This window comes from Rhododendron vialii, chromosome 7a (assembly GCF_030253575.1).
Source record: "Rhododendron vialii isolate Sample 1 chromosome 7a, ASM3025357v1".
NCBI classification, from domain to species: Eukaryota; Viridiplantae; Streptophyta; class Magnoliopsida; order Ericales; family Ericaceae; genus Rhododendron; species Rhododendron vialii.
Genome location: NC_080563.1, coordinates 1,453,182 through 1,478,008, shown reverse-complemented (window position 1 = coordinate 1,478,008; position 24,827 = coordinate 1,453,182). Strand labels below are relative to the sequence as shown.

General features: G+C 39.6%; 2 protein-coding genes across 3 annotated transcripts; one reads left to right on the top strand and one right to left on the bottom strand.

Moving 5' to 3' along the window:
- Positions 1-977: 977 nt before the first annotated feature.
- On the top strand, positions 978-12,728 carry LOC131334527 (ATP-dependent helicase BRM). 2 transcript variants are annotated; one of them, XM_058369578.1, is made up of 14 exons: positions 978-1,560; positions 2,474-3,628; positions 3,955-5,283; positions 5,585-5,697; positions 5,984-6,071; positions 6,204-6,290; positions 6,502-6,594; positions 6,683-6,766; positions 6,859-7,062; positions 8,126-8,368; positions 8,444-10,024; positions 10,406-10,951; positions 11,256-11,507; positions 11,874-12,728. In XM_058369578.1, the coding sequence occupies exons 1-14, from the start codon at positions 1,378-1,380 to the stop codon at positions 12,423-12,425; spliced, it is 6,510 nt and encodes a 2,169-aa protein (XP_058225561.1). In that variant the 5' UTR covers positions 978-1,377; the 3' UTR covers positions 12,426-12,728. The 2 variants fall into 2 exon arrangements, with proteins under 2 accessions (XP_058225561.1, XP_058225562.1); XM_058369579.1 differs by having other exon boundaries at positions 979-1,554.
- A 1,537-nt stretch (positions 12,729-14,265) lies between these two features.
- LOC131332114 (ubiquitin-conjugating enzyme E2-23 kDa-like) lies at positions 14,266-19,011 on the bottom strand. The gene is made up of 6 exons (XM_058366187.1): positions 18,743-19,011; positions 18,541-18,620; positions 17,867-17,981; positions 17,702-17,754; positions 17,453-17,581; positions 14,266-14,605 (listed from the first exon to the last, which is right to left on the bottom strand). Exons 1-6 carry the CDS (start codon positions 18,784-18,786, stop codon positions 14,475-14,477), a joined length of 552 nt encoding a protein of 183 aa, XP_058222170.1. The 5' UTR covers positions 18,787-19,011; the 3' UTR covers positions 14,266-14,474.
- Between the last annotated feature and the right edge of the window lie 5,816 nt (positions 19,012-24,827).

The following is a 24,827-nucleotide window of genomic DNA, read 5'->3' as shown; positions in this document are numbered from 1 at the left end:
CCTTACATCAGAGTTACCATAAAGCATTGAAAAAAAAGAAAAGAAAAGGAAAATAACCTACGGAATACTATATTAATATAAAAAAAGGGAGATCCTCTCAGGTTCTCTCTTAGGACTAAAACCGTCCGGTCCAAAGCTGTTTGGGGATTTTCTTGGGCATGTTTCGATAATCGAAACCGTTGAATTGATATATCTTTAAAACACCTTTATATTTCAATCATAAATAACTGTGTTTTAAATTTTTTTTATCTCATTTTCATAACATACTATTTTTATTTCAATCATAAGTAACCGTGTTTTAATTTTTTTTCTCATTTTCATAACATACTATTTTTTGATGAACATGATTTTTGACAAACTTTATCCGGAAGAATTTTACAAACTACTGGTAGTTGGTTTTAATCATCAAAATGAGCTCGAAAAGAGCCGTAAAGAGATTTAACAAGAGAGTCTAGTTCCGAATGTGATTGCAAAGGATCCCTTCCATAAGTGTGTAAATATATGTGGAGAGAGAGAGGGACCAACCTCCCATCTAATGTTGTTAGCATTTAGTCTAGTTCAGTTTCGGCCTTTGTGGGCTTTTACTTGGCCATAACAATGATCATAATCGTTTATTTTATAGATCTCATGAAGCTAAATCTATACACACAAAATTAATTTCATCGAATTTCAATAGGTTTACAAACAAAATAGATTCGTGTAAGGAAAAATGGCATGAGAAAATATAATTTGACACTTATATCCCCCACTTTTTATTGCACAAATATGTTATATTCATATGTTGGATCAAGATAATTTTTTGCTGCTATGTTTTTCTCGACGAATTCTATAAAATGCGCGATTTGAATATTGTTACGAGCTTAGTAGGGCCTACAGAGACTGAAATTAAACCGAACCGGAGGGTAACAACACTGGATGGGAGCTTGGTCCGGGAGAGGGTGAAAAGAGGAAAAAATAAAGCACATAAAAAATACATCAGCTTAGGGTTTGACTGAAATGCAAATTTCGTGAAATTTGGGAAAAATCAACAGAGATAGAGAGAGAGAGAGAGAGAGAGAGAGAGAGTGTGAGATCAAACGATTCCGGCAACTTCGGGGGGATCGCCGGGGACACCGGCCGCAAGATCGATCTGTCATTGTTATAAACCCCCTCTCCTATTTGCTGCAAAATTTCCGCTTTTTAGAGAGAGAGAGACGAGAAGTACACACATAGAGAGAGAAAGTGGAGAGAGAGAGAGACAAGACGTCATCTGAACGTTGGGATCGGGGTGCAGAAGGGCTTTAAAAGACAGCGGTTCGATAAAACCGCGTGAATTTTGGAGGGATTTGATTTGACAGTTAAGACTCTCTCACTTGATTTTTCTTTTTTCTTTTTTGTATGCAATCGGGAGGTGGGACCCCGCAGGGACCTGGTAGCGGCCATGGGCGGAACAGCCCGGCCTCGGTCGGACCTCCTCCTCCTCCTTCGGCATCGCCGACGGCGTCTTCGTCGTCTCCCGTTTCGACTCCGCATTTAGGGTTTGATTCAATTCAGCTGCAGCAGCAGCAGAGGCAGGTTAGTGTTGCTACACAAAATGGTCTTTGTTGTTGAAGTTTTTCTTCTGATAACTCACGGGTCTTGGCCACCCTATGCGCACTTCGACCAGGCCAAATTAAAGCGGGAGCAAAGTACTGTATGGACTGGTCCAAAGAGTTGATAGCAAGTGGGATGTTCGGGTTGGGACCCGTTTAGTGTTGCTAGAAAAATGATCAATTCATCTTTGCTCTCTCTCTCTCTCTCTCTTTTTTACAACTAAGGTGTCCGGTCGGACGGGCCACTCCCACCGAGCATTAGCGGGGGCCAACTAAAGTTGGAGAAAAATTCCGTCTGTGCTAATAAATAGTAAAGGTTTTCTGAAAAGAATACTGGATGAGTTTTGGTTGGACTGAAAAGTGACTAAAGGAGTGGGTTAGTTGATTGTGGTGTTATTTGTCACTGCTCAATTTTAGAATTTTCTCGTCAAATTGACAAATGTCTTTGGAAAAGTATTTATTGATGGAGTGAAGTTTGGATTTTGGTGTGATTGTGCTTAATTAGATTGATCAGCTGTTCAATTGAAATTCGTGTGTGTCAATTTAGCTACGTTTGCCTTTTGGAATAGGCATAGTTTTTTTTTTCCCTACCTCGGGTGACTTGTTGGACAATTGGTATCTAGTGGAGTTGATTTCAACATTTTGATGTACATATGTACTTCACCGTCAAATAATCAATTTCCATGCTCAAGGAGTTATACCCTATGTAGTGGGTATACCCTAATTGCAGAAAGGTATGCTTAAAGCCTCAGGTGCTTAATTCATTCTAACAAAGTTTTTAATTATAGGTTACTTTTGACTTCCTGTTTTTTTTTTTGGTTCTTTTTTCGTGGTATACAAGAGCTTGTCTTGTTCAATGATGGGTGTCATTCTCTTGTTACGCATGTATATTGTTGGTGCAGTCATTGCAACAACAATTTCTTAGAAGACCCGAAGGAAACGAAGCCGTTCCTGCCTACCAAGCTGGTGGTCTCCATGGACTCTTGAGAGGGGGAAATTTCCCTTCAGCTTCTGGTGGGGCCCAACTGCCTCAACAGTTGAAGAATCCATGGGCTGAAATGACTCCTGCCCAGCTTGTTCAATATGGTATGGCAGCCCAACTACGAGCTGCGGGAATTCAATCTCAGCCGCAAGGAAAAATGGGAATGGCGGGGCCTTCATCGGCAAAGGACCAGAACACTGGGATAGGTAATTTGAAGATACAAGAGCTCATGTCTATTCAGTCTTCTAACCAGGCACAAGCATCATCATCCAAGAAACAGATACAGGAAGCACAACAAGAGGTAACCAATCAAAATAGCGATCCAAAGCCTCCGATCCAGCCTTCTTCTATGGGCCAATCAACGCAAGCATCACAGGTTCATCAAAACATGCAGAAAATTGCAAACAGCCCGCTGTCAATGGCTGCACAGATGCAAGTTTTAGCTAATGAGCGTAATATTGACTTATCGATACCGGCAAATGCCAACTTGATGGCTCAGCTTATGCCACTCATGCAGTCCAGGATGCTAGCACAACACAAGGCAAATGAAAACAGTATGGGTGCACAGTCTTCGCAAATTACAAATGAGAGTTCTCCGCGCCAAAATTCTTCAAGCGATGTCTCTGGACAGTCTGGGTCCAATAAAGCTAGGCAGACAGTTGGGCTTGGCTCGTTTGGCACAGCTCCGAATGCTCCGTCAGTTACCAATTCTGCACAGCAATTTCCTGCTCATGGGAGAGAAAACCAGGTGCCTTTGAGACAGACAATGATGATTGGTAATGGAATGCCACCCGTGCGCCCCCCGCAGTCGCCTGTTAACTTGAACCAGGGTGCGGATCATTCATCCCATAATAAAATCCCGTTAAGTGGCTCAGAAGCTTTGCAAATCCAGTATGGTAGGCAATTGAACCGTTCTTCCCCACAACCCTCAGCTTCACCGAACGATGGAGGCTTGGGGAATCCCTTTTCATCTCAGGGTGGCGTGGTTCCCCAGATGCAACAGCAGCGTTTAGGTTTTACGAAACAGCAACTGCATGTTCTTAAAGCTCAAATACTAGCATTCAGGCGTCTGAAGGTTTGCTAACTCCATCCTTCCCACTCACCCATCACATGCACCTAATGGCTACCATTAATTTGGGGCGACCTCTGGTTCAGTGGTTAGAAACCTCAGCCTACCAACCTCTTAGGTTGTGGGTTCGAGGATGTGGACAATCACTTTGTGCATTTAATGCCAAAGGTTAGGTTTGTACCTAATCTATCCATCCCAGACACCCATTAATGGGTACAAACTAGACTTACTTTTTTAATGTCACTGGTTCTCGCTTCTCAGTACTTACATAGTTCATTGGATTTACTGTCAACTACTGATGGGAGGATACTTCCTTTTCTGCTTTGTGACAGAAAGGAGATGTAACTCTTCCACAAGAACTACTTCGAGCCATTGCTCCCCCACCCCTTGAAATGCAGCCACAGCAGGTGCTTCTCCATTCTGAAACAGGTAATCAGGATGGATCTGTCGGGAAAAATGCTAAAAACCATGCAAGACAATCAGAGTCCACTGAGAAGGGTCCTCAGGTTGTAGAATCGTCTAGTGGGTTGAAAGATAAGAAAGAGGAGATTTCCGCAGAAGACGGGAAAGTAAGTGCCTTGAAAGCTCATTCACAAGGCATTACAAATGTGACCGAAGAGCCTTTACCAATGGTTCCTTCTGAAAAGGAAGACCAGCAAACAACCACATTTCCGATAAAACCTGAAACGGAAGTTGAATGTAGTAACCAGAAAACTCTTATTAGAAGTGATTTCAGTGTAGATGGGGGCAAACCGCTTGCACCGCAGGTTTCTGTATCTGATACAATGCAAGGTAAGAAACCTGTACAAGCAGCCAATGTGCCGCAGCCAAAAGATGTTGGATCTACCAGAAAATATCATGGTCCACTGTTTGATTTTCCTTTTTTTACTCGTAAACATGACTCCATTGGGTCTCCACTGATGGTGAACAACAATAATTTGTCATTTGCATATGATGTAAAGGACCTGCTTATTGAGGAAGGCATGGAAGTGCTTACCAAGAAAAGGAAAGAAAATTTGAGGAAGATAAATGGTTTACTTGCAGTGAACATGGATAGGAAAAGGATAAGACCAGATCTTGTTCTGAAGCTGCAAATTGAGGAGAGAAAACTTAGACTAGTGGATCTTCAGGCGCGCTTGAGGGAGGAGGTTGATCAACAGCAACAGGAGATAATGGCAATGCCTGATAGGCCATATCGGAAGTTTGTCCGACTCTGTGACCGTCAAAGGATGGAGCTCACTAGACAAGTACAAGCCACTCAGAAAGCCATGAGGGAGAAACAACTGAAATCTATTTTTCAGTGGCGCAAGAAGCTTCTTGAGGCTCATTGGTCCATCCGGGATGCGCGAACTGCCCGGAACAGGGGAGTTGCAAAATATCATGAAAGGATGTTGAGGGAGTTCTCTAAGAGGAAGGACGATGATCGTGATAAAAGAATGGAAGCATTGAAGAATAACGATGTTGAGAGGTATAGAGAAATGTTACTGGAGCAGCAGACTAGCATCCCAGGTGATGCTGCTGAGAGATACGCTGTTCTCTCATCATTTTTAACCCAAACGGAAGAGTATCTCAATAAACTGGGAGGTAAAATAACGGCTACAAAGAATCAGCAGGAGGTCGAGGAAGCAGCAAATGCTGCTGCTGTTGCTGCACGAGCTCATGTACTCTCTCTCTCTCTCTCTCTCTCTCTCTCTCTCTATATATATATATATATATATATATATATATATATATATATATATATTGTCTGTATGTATATTATATACACATGCATAAATATGTGTGTGGGCGCGCGCGTGTGCATGTTTGTATATACAAGTCTCTGTATTTTTTTTTTGTTTGTAATTTTGCATCCTAGTACCTTAACCATTGATATTGTTATGCAGTTAAGTTTCTCACAGCCTCATGTGCATCCTCTTGCTTTCATTGTCTTGATTGTTTATATTTGATTTTTGATAAAAGGGTTTGTCTGAAGAAGAAGTAAGAGCTGCAGCAGCTTGTGCTGGACAGGAAGCAATGATAAGAAATCGTTTCTCTGAAATGAATGCACCCCAGGAGAGTTCATCTGTTAATAAGTAAGTTTGTTTTTAACATAATAAGATTCTTTCATCTCATTACTTCATACTGAGAGCAGATAAAATGAGGGAGTGTCGACAGTGGAATTGTTGGCTCCAAAAGTGGAAGTTTTGTGCTTGAATAAATGCATTGGTTGTAGTCTATGCAATAGTCACAACTTGATATGTCATCATTTTGTGTTTGGATGGGTATTTTCCTTCAGTTTAGGTTGAAGGTCTGTACCAGATGTTCAAAATCACTTTTTCCTTTTACCTTGGGTTTTTATTTTTCTGTGTTTGTCTCCAGGTATTACCATCTTGCTCATGCTGTAAATGAAAGGGTTACAAGGCAGCCCTCGATGCTACGGGCCGGAACCTTAAGAGACTATCAACTTGTAGGTTGCAATTACTTTTGTGTGTACTTCTATCTGTTTATATTAATTGTCTTGTCTTTGTTTTATTATGTTCAATCGTCTCTTCTGATGCAAGTAGGAAATTTAAGTTAATTTTTGTGCTGGGTCGCACAGGTTGGATTGCAATGGATGCTCTCTCTTTATAACAACAAATTAAATGGAATTTTGGCAGATGAGATGGGTCTCGGAAAGACTGTACAGGTGAGTCTCTATCATATATTTTGGTGGTTTAGATTTTTGCTGCCCTCGCCCCCCTTGAGGGCAAAGAAGGCCCTGTTTAGTATTTCTTTTGTGATAAACTTATCTTTATGCTGTTGTATTAATTTGAACAGTTTTTCAGTTTCAGTATCTAAAAGGTTCAAAGTTTATGAGAAGAGACTTACTTTTCCTATTGTCTTCTTTGCCTGTGCAGGTGATGGCATTGATTGCTTATCTCATGGAGTTCAAAGGAAACTATGGCCCACATCTTATTATTGTTCCAAATGCTGTTCTGGTGAATTGGAAGGTCAGTTATTATCTTACCGAACAATAGTGAATTAGTGATTGTTATTCTGCCATTTTGTGATCTGACTTTCGCACTTAATTTTTTCCAGAGTGAGTTCCATAATTGGTTGCCATCTGTGTCCTGCATTTTTTATGTTGGTGGGAAGGATCAACGCCTGAAATTGTTTTCTCAAGTAAGATGTTCGGACTTCAGAATTTTTTATTTATTTTGATTTTGATTTTTGAGCTTCTGACATGTTGCTGAACTCTTGTTCTTTCCTTGTAGGAGGTTTGTGCGATGAAGTTTAATGTCCTTGTGACAACTTATGAGTTCATCATGTATGACCGTTCAAAGCTTTCAAAAGTTGACTGGAAGTACATTATAATAGATGAAGCACAACGCATGAAGGACAGGGAATCTGTTCTAGCTCGAGATCTTGATAGATATCGCTGTCAGAGGCGCCTACTTCTCACTGGCACTCCTTTACAGGTTTGTTAAAGAGATTTGCAGTGCAGAGTTGCATGCTATGCATCTTTATGTGTGTATTAGTTTTGTATGTCTGCATGTTTAGTGTTCCAAGTAAAACATATACTCCACAGTAGTAGTTGGCTTCGATTTTACAAGTTTGCAACCTTCTTGGATTACCTTAATGCCAGTTATTTGTTGTAGTAATATGCTTAGCCTGATCTTCCTTCCCTGTCATAAGAATATTTCTTGAAATGTCTAGTGGTTCAAGGAAGGTATGCTGTGGTCTTGTGGCTAATCAGGGTATAAACTTTTTTATGTCATTAATGTGGTTTTGGCCTGAAAACCCTATTAGTAAATTCTTTTAGGAACTTGTAAAGCATGCTTACATAGTTCTTTGGCATCTTCATAAGATGCTTGAGTTTTTAAGGTATATTTCTAAAATTGAGAACTGTATGTGCCACCACTCTGCTGATCTGAAATTCTGAATTAAGCCTGAGCATCCCTAATTTGTAGTGAGCTAACCTACCCTTAGCGCTCAAACTAATCTGCTCATCATATTCTTCAATCAACCTTGAGAATAAGTGAAATGCGAATGCTCATAATTGCAGCAGTTGGATTCTGGGCAGATATTTGCACATAGCCTTGTTAATTGTTATCTATATTTATGCTGGTTCTCTCTAATATTGTCTTATCAGCCTTTGGTTATATAACCGCAAATAAGAATTGAGTTAGTTGACTTAGATTAGTGACTGGACTCAGATATACTAAGATTGTGAATGTGCTTTCTTATGTTGGAATCATTTACTTAATTGTGTAAAGTTAATACACTCACGAAGAGAATGAAATTGGTCATTATTTGTGATCCTGGACATCTGTAAGCTCTAATTTTGTAATTCCTGGATGTGACTTAACACATCCCAAAATTTTGATAAGAACAGGAATGCATATTTTCACTATCTAGAAATTGAGCATAGAACTTTGACTGAGTGACCAGATAAAGCTATCCAGTTAACTATTTTCTTCTCTCGTTTCTCTTTATCACTAATTACTTTGAAGTTGAATTACATAGCCTTTTGTTATGCAGAATGATCTCAAAGAACTCTGGTCACTTCTCAATCTACTCCTCCCTGAAGTTTTTGATAACCGGAAAGCATTTCATGATTGGTTCTCAAAACCTTTTCAAAGGGAAGTTCCCACACACAGTGTAGAGGATGACTGGCTTGAGACTGAGAAGAAGGTTATCATCATCCACCGACTTCATCAAATTCTGGAGCCTTTCATGCTCCGACGTCGTGTTGAAGATGTGGAAGGCTCACTTCCACCCAAGGTATGCTGTTATCCATTCTGAGTGCGTCAAGTACTTGTAGTTTCACTTGTTTCTAACAGCAATATTGCATTGTAGGTCTCCATCGTTTTGAAATGTAGGATGTCGGCTCTTCAGGGCGCTGTTTATGATTGGATTAAATCTACTGGTACTGTTCGAATTGATCCTGAAGAGGAGAAGGTCAAGGTTCAAAAGAATCCCATGTACCAGTCTAAATTTTATAAACCTATAACTAATAGATGCATGGAGCTCCGGAAAGCTTGCAATCACCCCTTGCTTAATTACCCTTATTTCAATGATTTCTCCAAGGATTTCCTTGTTAGATCATGTGGGAAATTTTGGGTTCTGGATAGGATCCTCATAAAGCTTCAGAGAACAGGACACAGAGTACTGCTTTTTAGTACGATGACAAGACTTTTAGATCTATTGGAGGAATATCTGCAGTGGCGGCGACTTGTGTACAGGCGAATTGATGGGACTACTAGCTTAGAAGACCGTGAATCTGCCATTATGGACTTTAATAGCCCTGACACTGATTGCTTTATCTTCTTGCTTAGCATTCGTGCTGCTGGAAGGGGTTTAAACCTTCAGACTGCTGACACTGTTGTCATATATGACCCTGATCCAAATCCTAAAAATGAGGAACAAGCGGTTGCAAGGGCCCACCGTATTGGACAGACGAGAGAAGTGAAAGTTATCTATATGGAAGCAGTTGTTGACAAAATCTCAAGCCATCAGAAAGAGGATGAACTAAGAAGTGGTGGGGTAGTTGATTCGGAGGATGACCTGGCAGGTAAAGATCGGTATATGGGATCCATTGAGAGCCTCATACGCAATAACATCCAACAGTACAAGATTGAGATGGCGGATGAAGTTATTAATGCTGGGCGTTTTGACCAGAGAACAACACATGAAGAGAGGCGGTTGACTTTAGAGACATTGCTGCATGATGAAGAGAGATATCAAGAAACTGTTCATGATGTCCCCTCACTTCATGAGGTGAATCGGATGATTGCTAGAAGTGAAGAAGAAGTAGAGCTCTTTGACCAAATGGATGAAGAGCTTGACTGGACAGAGGAGATGATGAGGTTTGACCAGGTGCCTAAATGGCTCCGAGCCAGCACAAAAGAAGTAAATTCTACCATGGGCCATCTTTCAAAAAAGCCATCTAAGAACACCTTACTAGGTGGCAATACTGACAATGGATCAAGTGAAATGCCTCCTGATATAACTGAGAAAAGGAGGGGACGGTATAAGGGTAAAAAGTACCCTATTTACAGGGAGGTGGATGATGAAAATGGAGAGTTCACTGATGCTAGTTCTGAGGAGAGGAATGGATACTCAGCACAGGAAGAAGAGGGAGAAATCGCTGAGTTTGAAGAAGAAGAATTTAGTGGCGCTGTGGGGCCACCTCCAGTAAATAAAGACCAATCAGAAGAAGACGGTGGATATCAGTATCCTCTAGCTTCCAAAAGCAATATCCATGCAGTCGAAGAAGATGCAGTTGATGAAGATCATGCAGTTGAAGAAGCTGGTTCATCAGGATCATCCTTAGACACTCAAAAATTGACGAAAACAGTCTTGCCTTCTACATCATCTCAGAAATTTGGGTCACTTTCTGCATTAGATGCAAGGCCAGGTTCTCTTTCGAAAAGACTGGTATATTTTCTCACATTGTGCTTTGAGTCCCTGCTTGTTTGACTGGAGTAACAGTGGAGGGATATGTAATCCCTTTACGATAAGCAACCCTATCGGATAATAGTAGTTATCGTATTTTTATTTTTTTTTTTGGGGGGGGGGGGGAGGGATTAGCAATACCTAATCCCCTTGTGTATTTTATATCACGCGTTTTACTTGGTATAATATCAGACAGCTATTAATTCCTAGCCTTAAAAAGCTCCTACTAAATGTGGTTCCCTTTGATTTATAGTGCAATCCAATGCTTAATCTGGACAAACAAACAAACGGTGCCTCATGATTTACTGTTGGAGTCATAGGTTTTTGTTAGCTGATCACTTTTCTTCCGGTAAATGATTCCAGGCTGATGAATTAGAGGAAGGTGAAATAGCTTTATCTGGAGACTCTCATGTGGACCTCCAGCAATCTGGAAGTGGGATTCAAGATCGTGATGAAGGTGAAGATGAACAGGTTTTGCAACCCAAGATAAAACGGAAACGTAGTATTCGGCTTCGTCCGCGTCCTATTTTGGAAAGGCCAGATGAGAAGCATCCCAATGAAAAACTATTTCTCTATGGTGGAGATTCATCTCAGTTGCCATTCCAGGTGGACCATAAATATGAAGCACAGGGGATTAGTGACTCTGAACTTAAAACGCATGGAGATCCCAATGCTTCTAAGCATGATCAATGTGGGCCGTCCTTGAAAAGTAGGCGAAATTTATCATCAAGGAGGACTACGAATTCATCAAAGCTGCAAGCTTCACCGAAATCTAGTAGATTGAATCCCCTATCTGCTCCTCCGGAAGATGCTGCTGAGCATCCGAGGGACAGTTGGGACGGTAAAGTTACGAGCACTAGTGGGGCTTCAACTGGTGGCAGAATGATGTCTGATGTTATTCAAAGAAGGGTATGTATTACTGGATACCGTTTATATTGAGTTGGTTTATTTGTTAGTTGTTGCTTGCCAAGTCATTTTTCCATTTACTGTTATATGGACTTTTTGGACTTTATCTGTCATTTTCAATGAAGAGTTCCCATACTCGGTTCCCATTCAAGCACCAATATCTAGAATTATGTCCTCCATGTTTAATAGTACCATAACTTCTCCCCTTTAGCATCTCTCATGAGCTTTTATCTTCTCTTCATTTTCATCTTGGTTCTATTGGCTGTAAATTATTAAATTATTAACGGGAAGTTCTTCACATTTGCAGTGCAAGAACGTAATTAGCAAGTTCCAGAGGAGAATAGATAAGGAAGGTCCTCAAATTGTTCCACTGTTAACGGGTTTATGGAAGACGAGTGAAAATTCTGGTAACCTGAATGGGGGTGGAAGTAGTCGTTTGGATTTGCAAAAGATTGATCAGCGTGTTGAGAGATTTCAGTATAGTGGAGTGATGGAGCTTGTGGTTGATGTGCAGATTATGCTAAAGAGTGGAATGCAGTATTTTGGATTCTCGCATGAGGTATGGCTGCTCTTGTAATTATTTTCCTTATTTCCTTTTAAATGGAGAGACTTGAACTTAAGATACTTGAACTTGTGACATCTACCAACCCATGCTATGATACCATGTTAAGTTGCCAATTGTTCCAAAAGCTTTAGTTGTTAGGAAATGAACTCAACACTGTATATCAAGTTGTTTAACGAAAATATCCTCAACGGGTGAAGGTAATGAATGAATCGCCTTTTGTGCTGTTTGGTCGCTCAGAAGTAGAATAAACATGTAAACATGAAATGAGGACAACTCCCCAGCCTCAAGAGTTGTGTCTCTGTCTCTCTATTTTGTGAATATTTCAAGTTCCTTCAATAACTGCACAATTATGATGAACAGGTGAGATCTGAGGCAAGGAAGGTGCACGATCTGTTTTTTGATATTTTAAAGATTGCATTCCCGGACACAGATTTCCGAGAAGCTCGAAATGCCCTGATGTTCTCCGGCTCATTATCTACCTCTACCTCTGCTCCATCTTTAAGAGGCCAAGGCAAGCGACAAAAACTGATAAACGAGGTTGACGCCAATCCTAGCCCTCCCCAAAAGCCCCTATCTGGCATTGCCATTCCTAGAAGTGAAGATAGAAGCACCCGATTCTTAACTCATCCAGGGGAACTTGTTATCTGCAAAAAGAAGAGGAAAGATAGGGAGAAGTCCACAATGAAGCCAGGGAATGGGTCAGTGGGCCCCGTGTCACCCCCTAGTGTTGTTCGTACCACTAGAAGTAGTTCGAGTCCAGGTTTAATCTCAAAGGATACGAGATTGCTTCAGCCACGGTCCCACCAAACTCCACAACCAGTGAATAATGGCGGTGGTGGGACTGTGGGTTGGGCGAATCCAGTAAAGAGATTGAGAACAGATGCTGGGAAAAGGCGGCCGAGCCATTTATAACTCTTGACTGTAAACTTGCTGCTGCTGCTACTGCTTTGGGACCTTTCCAGGGTTAGCAGTAGTGATCTCATACTTTGTTAGTGCAGTGTAAGGCTCTCTCTGTTGCTATCTTTGTATCTTATTGCTTATTGTTCTGATGGGTATAGTTAATTAGGTGTGCCTGGTGAGCACAAACTTTGAGATAATGATTTCTGGGCTTGAGCTCAGTTGAGATAAGCAGCTCTATAAATATGTACTCCCTGCCTTTAAAAATCTTCGAATTTTCATATAAAGCTGAGAAAAAAATTCTAAGTTTGGAAAGCATTTACTGTTTTCGTTTCATATGCTAAATGTAGTGGTTGAATAAATGGCATAAGAATCTGTAGGGGAAGTTCTGGATGCACCTCCTTTGTGGCAAAGAAGTTGGTAATTGGGACAATTGTGGAAATGGCTTTTATGTCCCTTTTTTTTTTTACCCCACCTTCCCTTGTATGAAACTCGAACTCCGAATGACTTGAAACAATTTCTCTTGGGCTCATTATAGAATACTTCTTCTGATCCAAATTGAGAGTCTCTATTGAGGATTCTAACTATTTAAGGAGATATGCAATGATTACACGAACAATGTTTATTATTTTCACCATTATCTCTATGTTCTATCTACTTTATAACAATTATATTCACCTTTGACTTTGAGGGACACTTAAAATATCACTAAATTTTTCCTTTCATTTTTGAAAAAGAGTCATTATTTTGGAACAACCCAAAATAAATAATTGACTCTCAATTTGAAGCGGAGGGAGTAATAGTTTACTTGAAACAGTTTCTCTCTGTTCTTTCACAGGACCCTACACCTAACCAAAATGGGCTCATTATAGAATATTAGTTTGGTGCTGCCGCACCATCACGTTGTGTTTCAACCCCCTCCACAACCCCACATCTTGCAGGCTCTTTTCACCAAGTACGTTGAAACTCAACCCCTCCACAAACCCCACATCTTGCAGGCTCTTTTCACCAAGTACGCTGTGTTTCAACCCAGGCTCTTTTCACCAAGTATATGAGTGATGTATGGTTCTGGAGGGTGTTGTGTCACTATCTGATGGTGTCCCAAGACTCCAAAGCATTCGTTCTCCGCTGTACCAGAGAAAGCCGAAGCTAATTATAGATACTTGTAACTATAATGGAATAGTACAGGCACTTGAGAATACTGGTAATTAGCAGTAATCTGTTCTCGGGAACATATATTGGTCTTCTAAAATTAGTCGATAATTAGTGAGCGGTGCTATAGTTCCCGATCCCAAAGGGATCCCAACGCTGCGCTGGGCCCACTCCGGCCACCGGAAGGCCAATCCGAGCCGTCCAAAAATTCTATAAAAAAAAAACGAGTGGGCCTTAGCGAGAATAAACGGCATCCGATGTGTGTAGGTACTCGATTCAAACACTCCATGTGTATACACTACATATATATACAAAAACACGAAGTGTTTGGATCGAGCACCTACACACATCGGATGCTGTTGATTCTGACATAAGCCCACTCAGTTTTTTTTTTAGAATTTTTGGACGGCTCGGATCGGCCGTCTGGTGATCGGAATGAGCCGGGCGGGGCGTCGGGATCCAATCATAATCCCTTGGTAGGGAACCGTAAACTTTTCGATAATTAGTACTCTTTTAACTGGTGAAAAAATTAGATGTGACAGGGCCATGTGAGCGGTCCTTAATGTTTTGCTGCCAGCTAGAATAGTATTGGCAATCATCTTTGAAGACATCATCTTCAATTTCTACAGGGTAACAAAAATCTTGTCTGCCCTTACAAATTCCATGGTTCTAGTGATTTAATTCGACACAACCAAACAAAACATTTTGAATGGCAAGCAACCATCAGACAATTTCAACATAAAACCAACAGTACAGTTATTTACAGAGATACAAAAGGTCACAGATAAAACAGGCAGAGATGTTATTTCCATCCTCCCTCCCCAATAAATGTTCTTTTTTTTCTTTTTAGAGTTGGGTACAGAAACTGAAACATAATGTACAGATACAGATTCTTACGAGGCGGAGGTGGCGCTATGGATCCACGGGCCCCACCATCGCCTCATCGCTGGAGTCGTACTCGTCTTCACTCATCTCCTCGTCACTTGATTTCTCTTCTGGAGCAGCTCCTGCATCTTCTGGTTTGGCGTATTTCTCACAATATTCTGGATGACACACGAATACGGAAATGACAATTTTCAAACTTGGGGGAAGGTAGATTAGCAAGAGCGCATAAAGGTAACAACGAGCAATGAATCAGAATATGAAGAGAAATAAACAAGCCTGAACAATGTGATCACAACCTTTATGTTACCATATAATGTAACTGCCAAGATATAAAAGGAAAATGGAAGGAAAGACCTTGCAGGTTTATGCTGCGTCAAATAATTCAATAATTCAATAATTCTTCCAAAAGTGATTAAGACCTCAGAACACACCGGGAAGTGACTTAAACTGCAGCTGTGAAACTAACAGCCTATGATATTACCAAACCAAGCCTTGTGTGCCAACCAATTAGGGTCAGCAACATAAATCATATTTCCGAACTTGGATACATGAAGACCTGACTAGTTTATATGAGCTGTTGTCAGTCTACCTAAGCCATAAACCTCCTTTCTCCAGCCTTCAGACGAGTGTGGGAAAAGCATGACTCTAAGCATGAAACCGGAGGATAATTGTTCCTCGAAAGGTGTGTGTGTTGTCAAGTCCCCTAGCAACCACACAGAAGACATTATAATCTTTACCCATCATCTTATGAGCATATACTGTGATAACCCTCCTCACCCATCAATTTCAATTGAACATCTCAAAGAAAACAAATTCCTACCCTTCGACATCAGAATAAGACAGAAGTTTTCGCTCCAAAGGAAGTGCTTGATATTTTGTAATGCCTAGGAGGTGAAGATACTTGATGCACTTCACAGACAACAAGGCAAAGAAAACATGATCTTGTCATTAAATCAACTCGATCCCCTCACTTCTACGAGCATATGCTGTTTTAAATCATCCTCGAATTTGTTTTAGCCCCCTGATTGCTCCAAGCGCCCAATGCTTGTTTTAAAGCACCATGCCATGAATCACCTTGAAACTACTATTTTATTGGAATTCCAAAGAATAAAACAATTGTAAGCCATGTCTCGTGCAAATGTCAGAAAGCTTGATCACAATGATACCGAAGTTAAGAAAGTTCTCAAATGCTTCAAATCCAGTTGTCTACAGGCACACCCAACTACTACTGAAGAACTCTCCACCGTGCTTAAGCCAACAGTAGGCAATATAAAGATTTTTTGTATGGACTGTGTGATCGACAATGCGAGGTTTCTCATCCACAAGCAAGTCACTAGACGATTATCTAAGATTGCCTACAATAGAGGTACATTCAGAGAAAGCGGCAAGTTTGTGTTTGGTTTTCAAAGCTAATTCTAACAGGGGCCATTCTGGTAGAGGTGCAGGTGGGGTTAGGAAAGACAAGTACCACGCACATGCATATGCCTGGAGCAACATATGGGGTTGAGATTAGACACCAAGAAGGTTACTTGTTTTGGACAAGTGCTTATCATTTTTAGGCAGAAAATTTAGAGGTTTCTCATCTCCTCAAAAAAACTTGAAGGTCATTTTTGTAGGGGTTCACCACGTTAAATTTTTTTCATCATCGCAGTTATCTTTGTGTGTTCACTTTAATATTGCATAGGTTTTCATTGATTCTTCATTTTCCTGATTCATCCACATATCTCTTGTTACGCCTGCTGAGTTTCATCCGATCCCCCATCATAGTTCAGTAGAGTATAAACTTTGGTGTCTGAACAGACAACAGATAGTTACGTTAGGCTACTAGAACACAACAATGTTGATTTCAAGTACCTAGCACTGTAAACTTCATTTAATGATATACCTATTGAATTCAGTCTCAAATCTGGTGTTTGGTTATTTGACTAAAGGCGTTATGAAACAAAGGTAGAGCTCACCCTTCAAAACCAGCTTGCAAAGGAAGCTGCCCAACAAGCTTATTTGATGTGGAGCATTAGGATCATAACACATAATTAAAGTGCATAGGATGAAATGATGGTCTGGACAGCATGTCTTTATTCAAGTGATTTTGAATCTCATTGAAAGGAGCAAGAAATAGTAACCAAAATAGATACAGGAGAGGAGATTGTCCAGAGTCCTACATCCAAACTTGTCCCCGAGAGTTGCAAGTCCAGAAGAAAAAAGCATTTAGAATGATATTGATATTGCCCCAAAAGAAAATTGAAAAACACTAGGGGTGCACATGTGAATAAAGACACAAAAGCCAAAGAGAGAAGAGATAGCCCTCGAAGAAGAAAATAATATAGCCGCCGGATTCCGAGTTTTATAAGGTTCAACGATGTGGTCCAATTGCACATAGTTTTAGTGTCTGGTGTCCGAACTCCAAAGTGGGGTGGGCAAGTGAATTTACACTAGCAAATTCTTTGTAAGCTTTAACCACCCAAGGAGCAGGGCAGAAACCCACCTAATGAAGGACTAACTGAGTAAAGCTTATCATAAGACCTAGTTACACAGATTTTTTTTCCCCCTGATAACCAACCCAGTAAACAGATTGTCATTGGCATTTGGCATAGCAGCTAGATGTTGCATGAGGCATGATAAAGTTCCATACGCATAGGAACCTACTACAATTCCTCAAGACTGCATATACACACACCACTCCGGTAATGCTGAACCATTTCGATCTCAGTATATGACGAACACTTAGTGCAGTTCCCTTGGAAAAAGGGAAGTACTCAACATGCATGACTAATGACTTACTCCCAGTTATACTCCACAGTCCACACAAAGAGTGCACACTCTCCACTTTTGTTAAACATCATTTCACAAATACATGATTTTAAGGGCTGCATCCTGCACCTAAACAGCCAAAACCTTCTGAGAGATAGCTATAATTGAAGTGGGGGATTTTCATCCTAGTCACATTAGCATTGAAAGATTGAGACTTGAGAGCATATAAGTTTAAGTAGGTTAAACCTCCGTACCTTTAACTCTTTGATCGTAAGCAGTTCGGTCGCGCATCATGAGAGCAGCAGCCTCCCCATTCAACGGGTCTGACGGGTTGGGATACAACAGAAGTTGTGGAAGGAACACTTCAAATACATTTACCAGATCTGGCAAAACATAGGTGAAAATGTAATTCTTAACTATTTAACTGAGAGCTATCTTTGTCTTTCATTTTAAGAAGCCATTGCAATCTTGTTAGCGAAAAACAGCAAGATAACTTCTTTTACCAAACATAGGGCTCCACGTCTGATTGATAACATCTAAACACACGGAGCCTGACCTGTATTAAGTAAACCACGACGATTGTCAATATTGGAACCATTCCTCCCTCACCATACAAATATGGTGCATTGCTTTTACAGAAAATTATAGGATTGTAACACTTTACTTACATTTCGTCAACATTTGGGTGGTAGATCTTATTAATAAAGCCTATCGACGGAGATTTATAAGGATAAGCATCTGGAAGTTCAACCCTTATCTTCCACACACCTCCATGATAAGGACCTGCCCGTGAACAATTAGATAAGAAAATGGAACTGAAGGTAGTGCTTTCATTTTGCAATGAAAAAATCTCATTCAATCCAATTTCTAAATTTAGCAAGTTCATTGAGGACTACAAGTAAACAATACGTCTACAACAACTATATGAAAACAGTAATCAACCTAGACCAATAAGTAACTCCCTTACAAGTCAGAAGCCCCAATTATTACAGTATTTTGGGCATTAAAATCCAAAAGAAAACAATCTTATGTCAAATTAAAGCCCATAAAAAGGGTAGCGGTAAAAAAAAAAAAAAACAAATTGCATAAGTAATCGAATCCCATAACTAAACATCAAACCCAGATCAAAACTGGTCAAAAATCATTTTATGCACAAAATCTTGAGAACTACTATAATTACAGAAAGACCGAGTTCATCAGAAGTAGATGGTCAACAAAGCAAATCCAAAAAAGACACATCTAGAATTTGCAAAGACACACAAGAGAAAACATCATAAAGGCTCAAAAATCAATTGAACAGGACTAAAGGGTATCCGATTGAGATAAGGGTAAGAAGATTTACTGTCACTAGGTCCATTGAAATGTACATAGAACTCTTGCATGCCATCATTGATCATCTCTACCTTGTAATCACTCATCATCCTAATTTATAAGCCCAAAAAAAAAAAAAACAAGACAACAAGAATCAAACAAGAAGCCCAAATTAATTAAAGAAAGAAAATTGAAGCAACCAACTAATTCAAGAGATCAATTAGAGGATTAACAGTTTCATCAAGTCCATCTCTCGGCGTTTGCTTGGGGAAGACATGATTTTTTCCCCCTAAAGTTATCGCCTTTTTCCCTCTTTTGATGGGCTGAGATATAGAGAGAAGATTTTTTTAGAGAGAGAGAGTGAAGGGAAAGGAAAGAAATGAGTTTGCTTGTGCAACTATAATAAGAGAAGGAAAATTGTTCAGACATCAATGAGGGGGAATTGGAGATAAAACAGATTATTGTATTTGCGATTAGGCCCCTTTAGAATACTTTTATTTTATTCACATTGCTTGTATTTTCAAGATTCTTCTATTTTATGCCCTCCCAATACTTGACAGCTAGCATCGAACTTCTTCTTCGTGTGGTTTAATAAATTCAATTTGGTCTTTGTTGCTATCACAAACCTAGCATCTAGAAAATTTGTGAAGGAATAGTAAATATTTCTTTGGAATTATCAAGATGATATAATTTATGTTCTGATGGGAGGATGATTTTATGCATTTAAGCAATACTATAAAATTGTGTGCATCCCATTTAGGGTAGTGGTCACACCTAATAAGTACTAAAGCCTTCATTCCTCATCTAAAATTAGGCCTTTTCCAGATAGCTGTTTGAATTTTTTTTCTCATGTACGGTTGTGTGCCTGAGTTAAGTATTTCGAAGGTGTTTGTATTTAATTATCCGAAGTGAAAAAATAATAGAAGATGCAAGAAAATATAATAGAAATGTCTTTCATTTCTTTGTTTTTAGATTGGATTATATGAAACTCTTTTTATGGCTATCCAATGTTTTTTTATATTCCTTGACCTATTCAAAATTCAAAAACTAATGTCAATGATTCTTTCTTATATTTTTCTGTGATTGACCCAATGAAAAAAACCATTGATGCAATTTGTAGGAGACCCAACCGACCTAGTGGAAACTAAAGGCATAGGGTTAGCTTCATAAGTTGGGGAAGCACATTTCGGTGTTCATGAGGGGTCCTTTTTCTACATAAAGTTGACAAAGGTATGCATCAAGGAAATTAATCCCTTTCAGTCCATCACCCATTAAAGAGAAGACATTTTCAACCACTAGAAGAAGAGCAAATGCTACCTACACAAATTTAAAACTCAACTCTGAACACAACTGTATTCGGAGCCGTTAGATACACATGGGTTCACATATATTGAACAACTCGGAATGCACTTATGTTTCAAAATTGTGTAAGTAGACTTTTTGCTAGAAGAAAAGCAAATTTTGGGTCATAGTACACAAATTTCATTCAAAACATCTTTCTTGGAGTTGTGTAGGTACTAGGTAGACTAGAAGAAAAGCAAATTTTGGGGAAAAGCAAATTTTGGGTCATAGTACACAAATTTCATCCAAGGAGAATAAAAACATCTTTCTCCAGAACCACATTACACATTTTTCACAAATAATTATCAAGTAGGCAAGTCGTTGGATCGTAGTAAAAATGATATCTTGAATGTCTGCTGTTAAATAACCGAATAGTTTACAGAAAGATATTTCACATTTATATTTTGAGAGAGCACGGAAGACATACTCGCAATGTAAATTTCTTTCATTTAAAAAAAGACCCAAAGTGGCTCTTAAAATTTCAAGAATTCAAGACAACTTCTACGTCTGGATCTAAACCAAATTCGAAAATTGCCTAAAATAAATTATACCAATTTGCCATCATAGTACCCTTAAATTATGCTCCAGAGAATCAATTTCTTGGCAAAAGCTCACAAGGTAAATGCTTAGTCATGAATAGGTGGATACGTTGACAGGTGGTATCCATTCACATCAAATTGCCACCAATCACATAATGCAAGCTCAAATGGTCGTTAAAGCAAAGTTACGTGATCATCTTTCTATCACCTGGGGTGGTGGACCTTGTGGCCCTAAGGTTATTTGGTGGGGGATTAGAGACCGTGGGTTTAAGGCGTGCTATTACCACTTTCTTGAACCTTGAGGTGGTGATCTCACGACTCGGGTCTTTGAGTTCATTTGACCTCCCTCTGATTGCTCTGGCCCCAAGTGGTTCAGTGCACACCTTTGGGTTTCGATTTCCCCCGAGAACGCGCTGCGGATTTGAAAGCTTTATAGTCATGCCAAAAAACACGTCGTCACGCTTGGTCGCCCCCTCCCCTCCCTTCCCTTTTGTCTCTAGTAAAAAAAATTACGTGATCATCTTTCTCAATTGGTAGGAGGGTTGGCTATAGGGCTCTTGTTTGGGCCAGAGATAGAGAGAGAGAGAGTGTGGGGTTCGAGAAAAAGGGTAAAAGTATCTTATTAGGATTTTGGTATTTGTTTGACCAAATTTCTGAAAAAGTACTAGTACTACAAGAACAAGAGCCCAATCAAACTAGCTTACCTTAGATTCATTGCACTAATCCTTAATTAGGAGTATCATTCCTAGATACCAAGGGTGATGGCTCCTTCCAGATGCAAATAATTTTCATCATGCTATTGAAGGGTGTTGATAGTCCCCAATTTTATTATTATTTTTTTTTTGTTAACGTTGAAATTCGTATTGCATAAAAGACATATATCATGTGCTGGGTTACATTTGTACCTTATTGTGTTATGATTTGTACTGAGATTTCGTTTGAGATCTCTCTGCCTTATCCCGGACATGATTCTTATATCGGCACCTAATGTTGATTTGCTTTTGTAGGGTGTTCTAGGGTCCCGGATTAAATAGTTTGGTGCACTCCTGAGTTTTGCGTTGTAATCTTCGCCTTCGGGCTTGAATGAATTGATTGGTTTAAAAATTAAATAAATAAATTGTGCTGGGTTACAAGACTCTTGTGCAACAAAATTTTGGCATTGACAAAACAATTTTAGTATTATCATTCTTCTCTATTGAATTGCAAATGGTGACTAATTTAAACCCAAGGGTTAACTCAAGCGGCGGAATGAGATATGATCCTTTGAAACATGAGTCACTAGTTCGTCTCCCACCAAGGACATGTGATCTTTTGAACTAGGCCGTAAGAGTTTCTCTCCCAAGTTTTTTAGTCTCGATAGATGGTCATCTTTTAACTAAATCGGAAAAAGAATTATCCCAAGTATGTATAAATTACTCCGGACACTCTTGAGATCGTGTAAATGTAATTCCCAGTTGTCAGCTATGGGACAATTCTCCTTGAGATTGTACCAAACTCTAAAGAAGATGGGGACCAATTTTATTTTAAAATCCTATCATACGGTTCGAGGATTACTTCTTTTAAATGAACCACCGACACACATTGCATTCTTATGAAGTTATTCACGGCTCCACGCAATTTTAGCCGTCCGTTTCGACAATCAATGATCCGGATTTTAAAAAAAGTATTCATTAGAAGAATTTAACTATTCTAGCGAATAGTTTTGTTTTAAATCTGAATCGTCCAAAATACTTTTGGACGCGCGCGATTGAGCGCCATAAAATTTGTACACAGATTGCTCCATAAAGAAGTTTTTCTCATTTTAAAATCCTATCATACGGTTGGAGACTTCTTTTACAGTAAATGAACTACCGACACATAATGCATTATTCTGAAGTTGTGGATCTCAAATGTCAAAATTAGGAAGAAATTATCCCCCTAAACAAACACAGCCTAAATTGCACAAAGTGCTCCCAGTTTTACACGTGTGGGGGGGACACTTTTTATTTATTTATTTGTAAGTGAAGAGTAATAATTCAGCGTTTCCAAAACACCACTCGTTGCCTACGTGATAATCTAACCATTTACGTCACGACGAATTCTACAGTAAATCATTCACTTTTGTTTAGTTGAGGTGATGTTTTATTTGCGGAGAGTACCGCATGGCCCAATAATTATCCGGAAGTGAGGGTAATCGCACCATTCTCTCTTCAGGATCTATCTTTCAGAAAAGCTATGTGCACAGCTTGCGTGCAGCTGTGCACAGCAGCCGTTTTCTCCCGCCTCGGGTCGCAAAAAGATGATCGGAGCCGCTCATTTTGTTCAAAATATGCCTAAATTCTGAAGTGATTTTGGGTGTTTTGTTAACGCCTCTAACGATATCGAACGAAGCTCATTTTTTACAGAGACCTTAAACGACATATTTTGAACAAAATGAGCGGCTCCGATCATCTTTTTGCGACCCGAGGCGGGAGAAAACCGCTGCTGTGCACAGCTGCTGTGCACGTAGCACAGCTCTCTATCTTTATCCATTTTTTGTTAGGTAAAATAAAATCCATTACTACGATACTCCTATATTCTAGCCGTACGATCCATCCGTTGATATTATAGGCTCTGATCCGCCAAAAAATAAAAATAAATAAAAAAATCCATATAAATTAGATTGAGCGGATACGAATAAGCAGAAAGTCTAAGAACAAACACAATCCGGACACAGTTGTGTCCGAAACCGTTCGATGCATGTAGACCCATGTGAATCGAACTGTTTCGAACACAATTGTGTCCTGAGTTGTGTTTTAAAATTAAATATGTAGCAGTAACTTAAATAGAGATCATGTCCTATATAAATATAAATACTTAAGTCTCTATCTTAATGAGTTTGAAAACTTATCTTTCCATCCTCAAATTCAAATAAACCCCATATTACCCTTTTTCTCTCCTAATCCTTCAAATCATTCTCTCTCCATTCCCTAGTTTATCTCACTCTCTTTCTTCTATCTTTCAAATATTTTTTTTCTCCTAATCATCTCTCTCCTAAAATAAAACTACTATTCTCTCTCCAATATCCTCTTCCCTAAAATCCAAATAAATTTCATGACCTATCCCAACAATTATTCATGACTTCAACAATTATTTCATGAAAAATCAAAATTCAACAAATAACATGAAATAAAACAAGTGAGTTCAAACATGACAAGTTTCACAAAGATGAAAAAATTCGTAAAACGTGGCAAACTTGAAACATGATACAAGTGAGTTCAAACATGATATAAGTAAGTTCAAACACAACAAATTTCACGAACATAACAAGTTTCGTAAAACACGATACCTACAATGACACCCATTGCAACCCAACATTTTCTAAAACTACTACAAGTGAGAGTTCAAACATGAAAAAAAATCAAAACTGCTTGAATACCAGAGATTCGTGACACTTATACATACATCCATTAAACTAATCTATCTCCAGTTCGAAATTGAGGAGAGGTTCATTTTCGGTGTTTAAAAAATAATAATAATAATAATCTATTTGGAAAAATTAAAATCGTACAATTTTTGGGCCTTTCGTCTCTACTTGAAGATCCGACGTCGGCGACATAGGGGAATGGGACCGAGGCTTGAGTGGAGAACAGCGGCTTGCGCCGCTGCTTTTCGATATGGGAACTGTTCCAACGAAGAACGACGTCGTGCAATAGAGACACTATTTGAGATGCAGCACATCAATTTGGTTCGACGATCGATAAATGGCTAGCTGCAGTGGTTGAATCTATGACTATCGGCGATGGAGGGAATCGAAGGGGAGGCGCCAACTAGGTTTGAAAAGAGAGGAGAGAGCGTGGAGAGGAAGCCGTGAGGATGGGAAGGTTTTTTTTTTTTTTTTTTTTGAACTGCCGAAAATTAGGATGGGAAGGGTTTGGTGGGGGTGGGTTTGAGGGACTGGAGACCCTGCCAAGCAGGGTTGCTTGGCAGGGGTGCCGAGCACATCTCGGCCGTCCAAAAGTGTTTTAGACGGCCAAGATAACGAATTTAAAAAAAAAAAAAGGAAAAAGATGTTTCGATCGGGGCCGTTGATTCCGAGATGAACGGCCGGATTGACCGCTTGGCACCCGCTTGGCAGGGGTGCCGCTCGGCAGGGTCCCCGGATCCGGGTTTGAGAGGGAGAGAGGGAGATAAAGGAGAGGGGACCAAATCCCCTAATTTGTGGGATGAAAATTTATCGGGTCAAACACCCACATACTACACATATATGAACAGTTCGGATCATAAAAATTTGATCGGAAACAATAAAATTGAAATTTGAGATGTTTTTTTAGATGTTTAATTGGTTGTCAACGGAACCGCCCGTATAATTATAAATAGGGGTATAATGTGGCAAAATGACAATTTGAGAATGAAAACATAAGTATTTAAAACCTCTAGAATGAACACCTAAATAAATCTAGTAAAAAAGATGCTTATT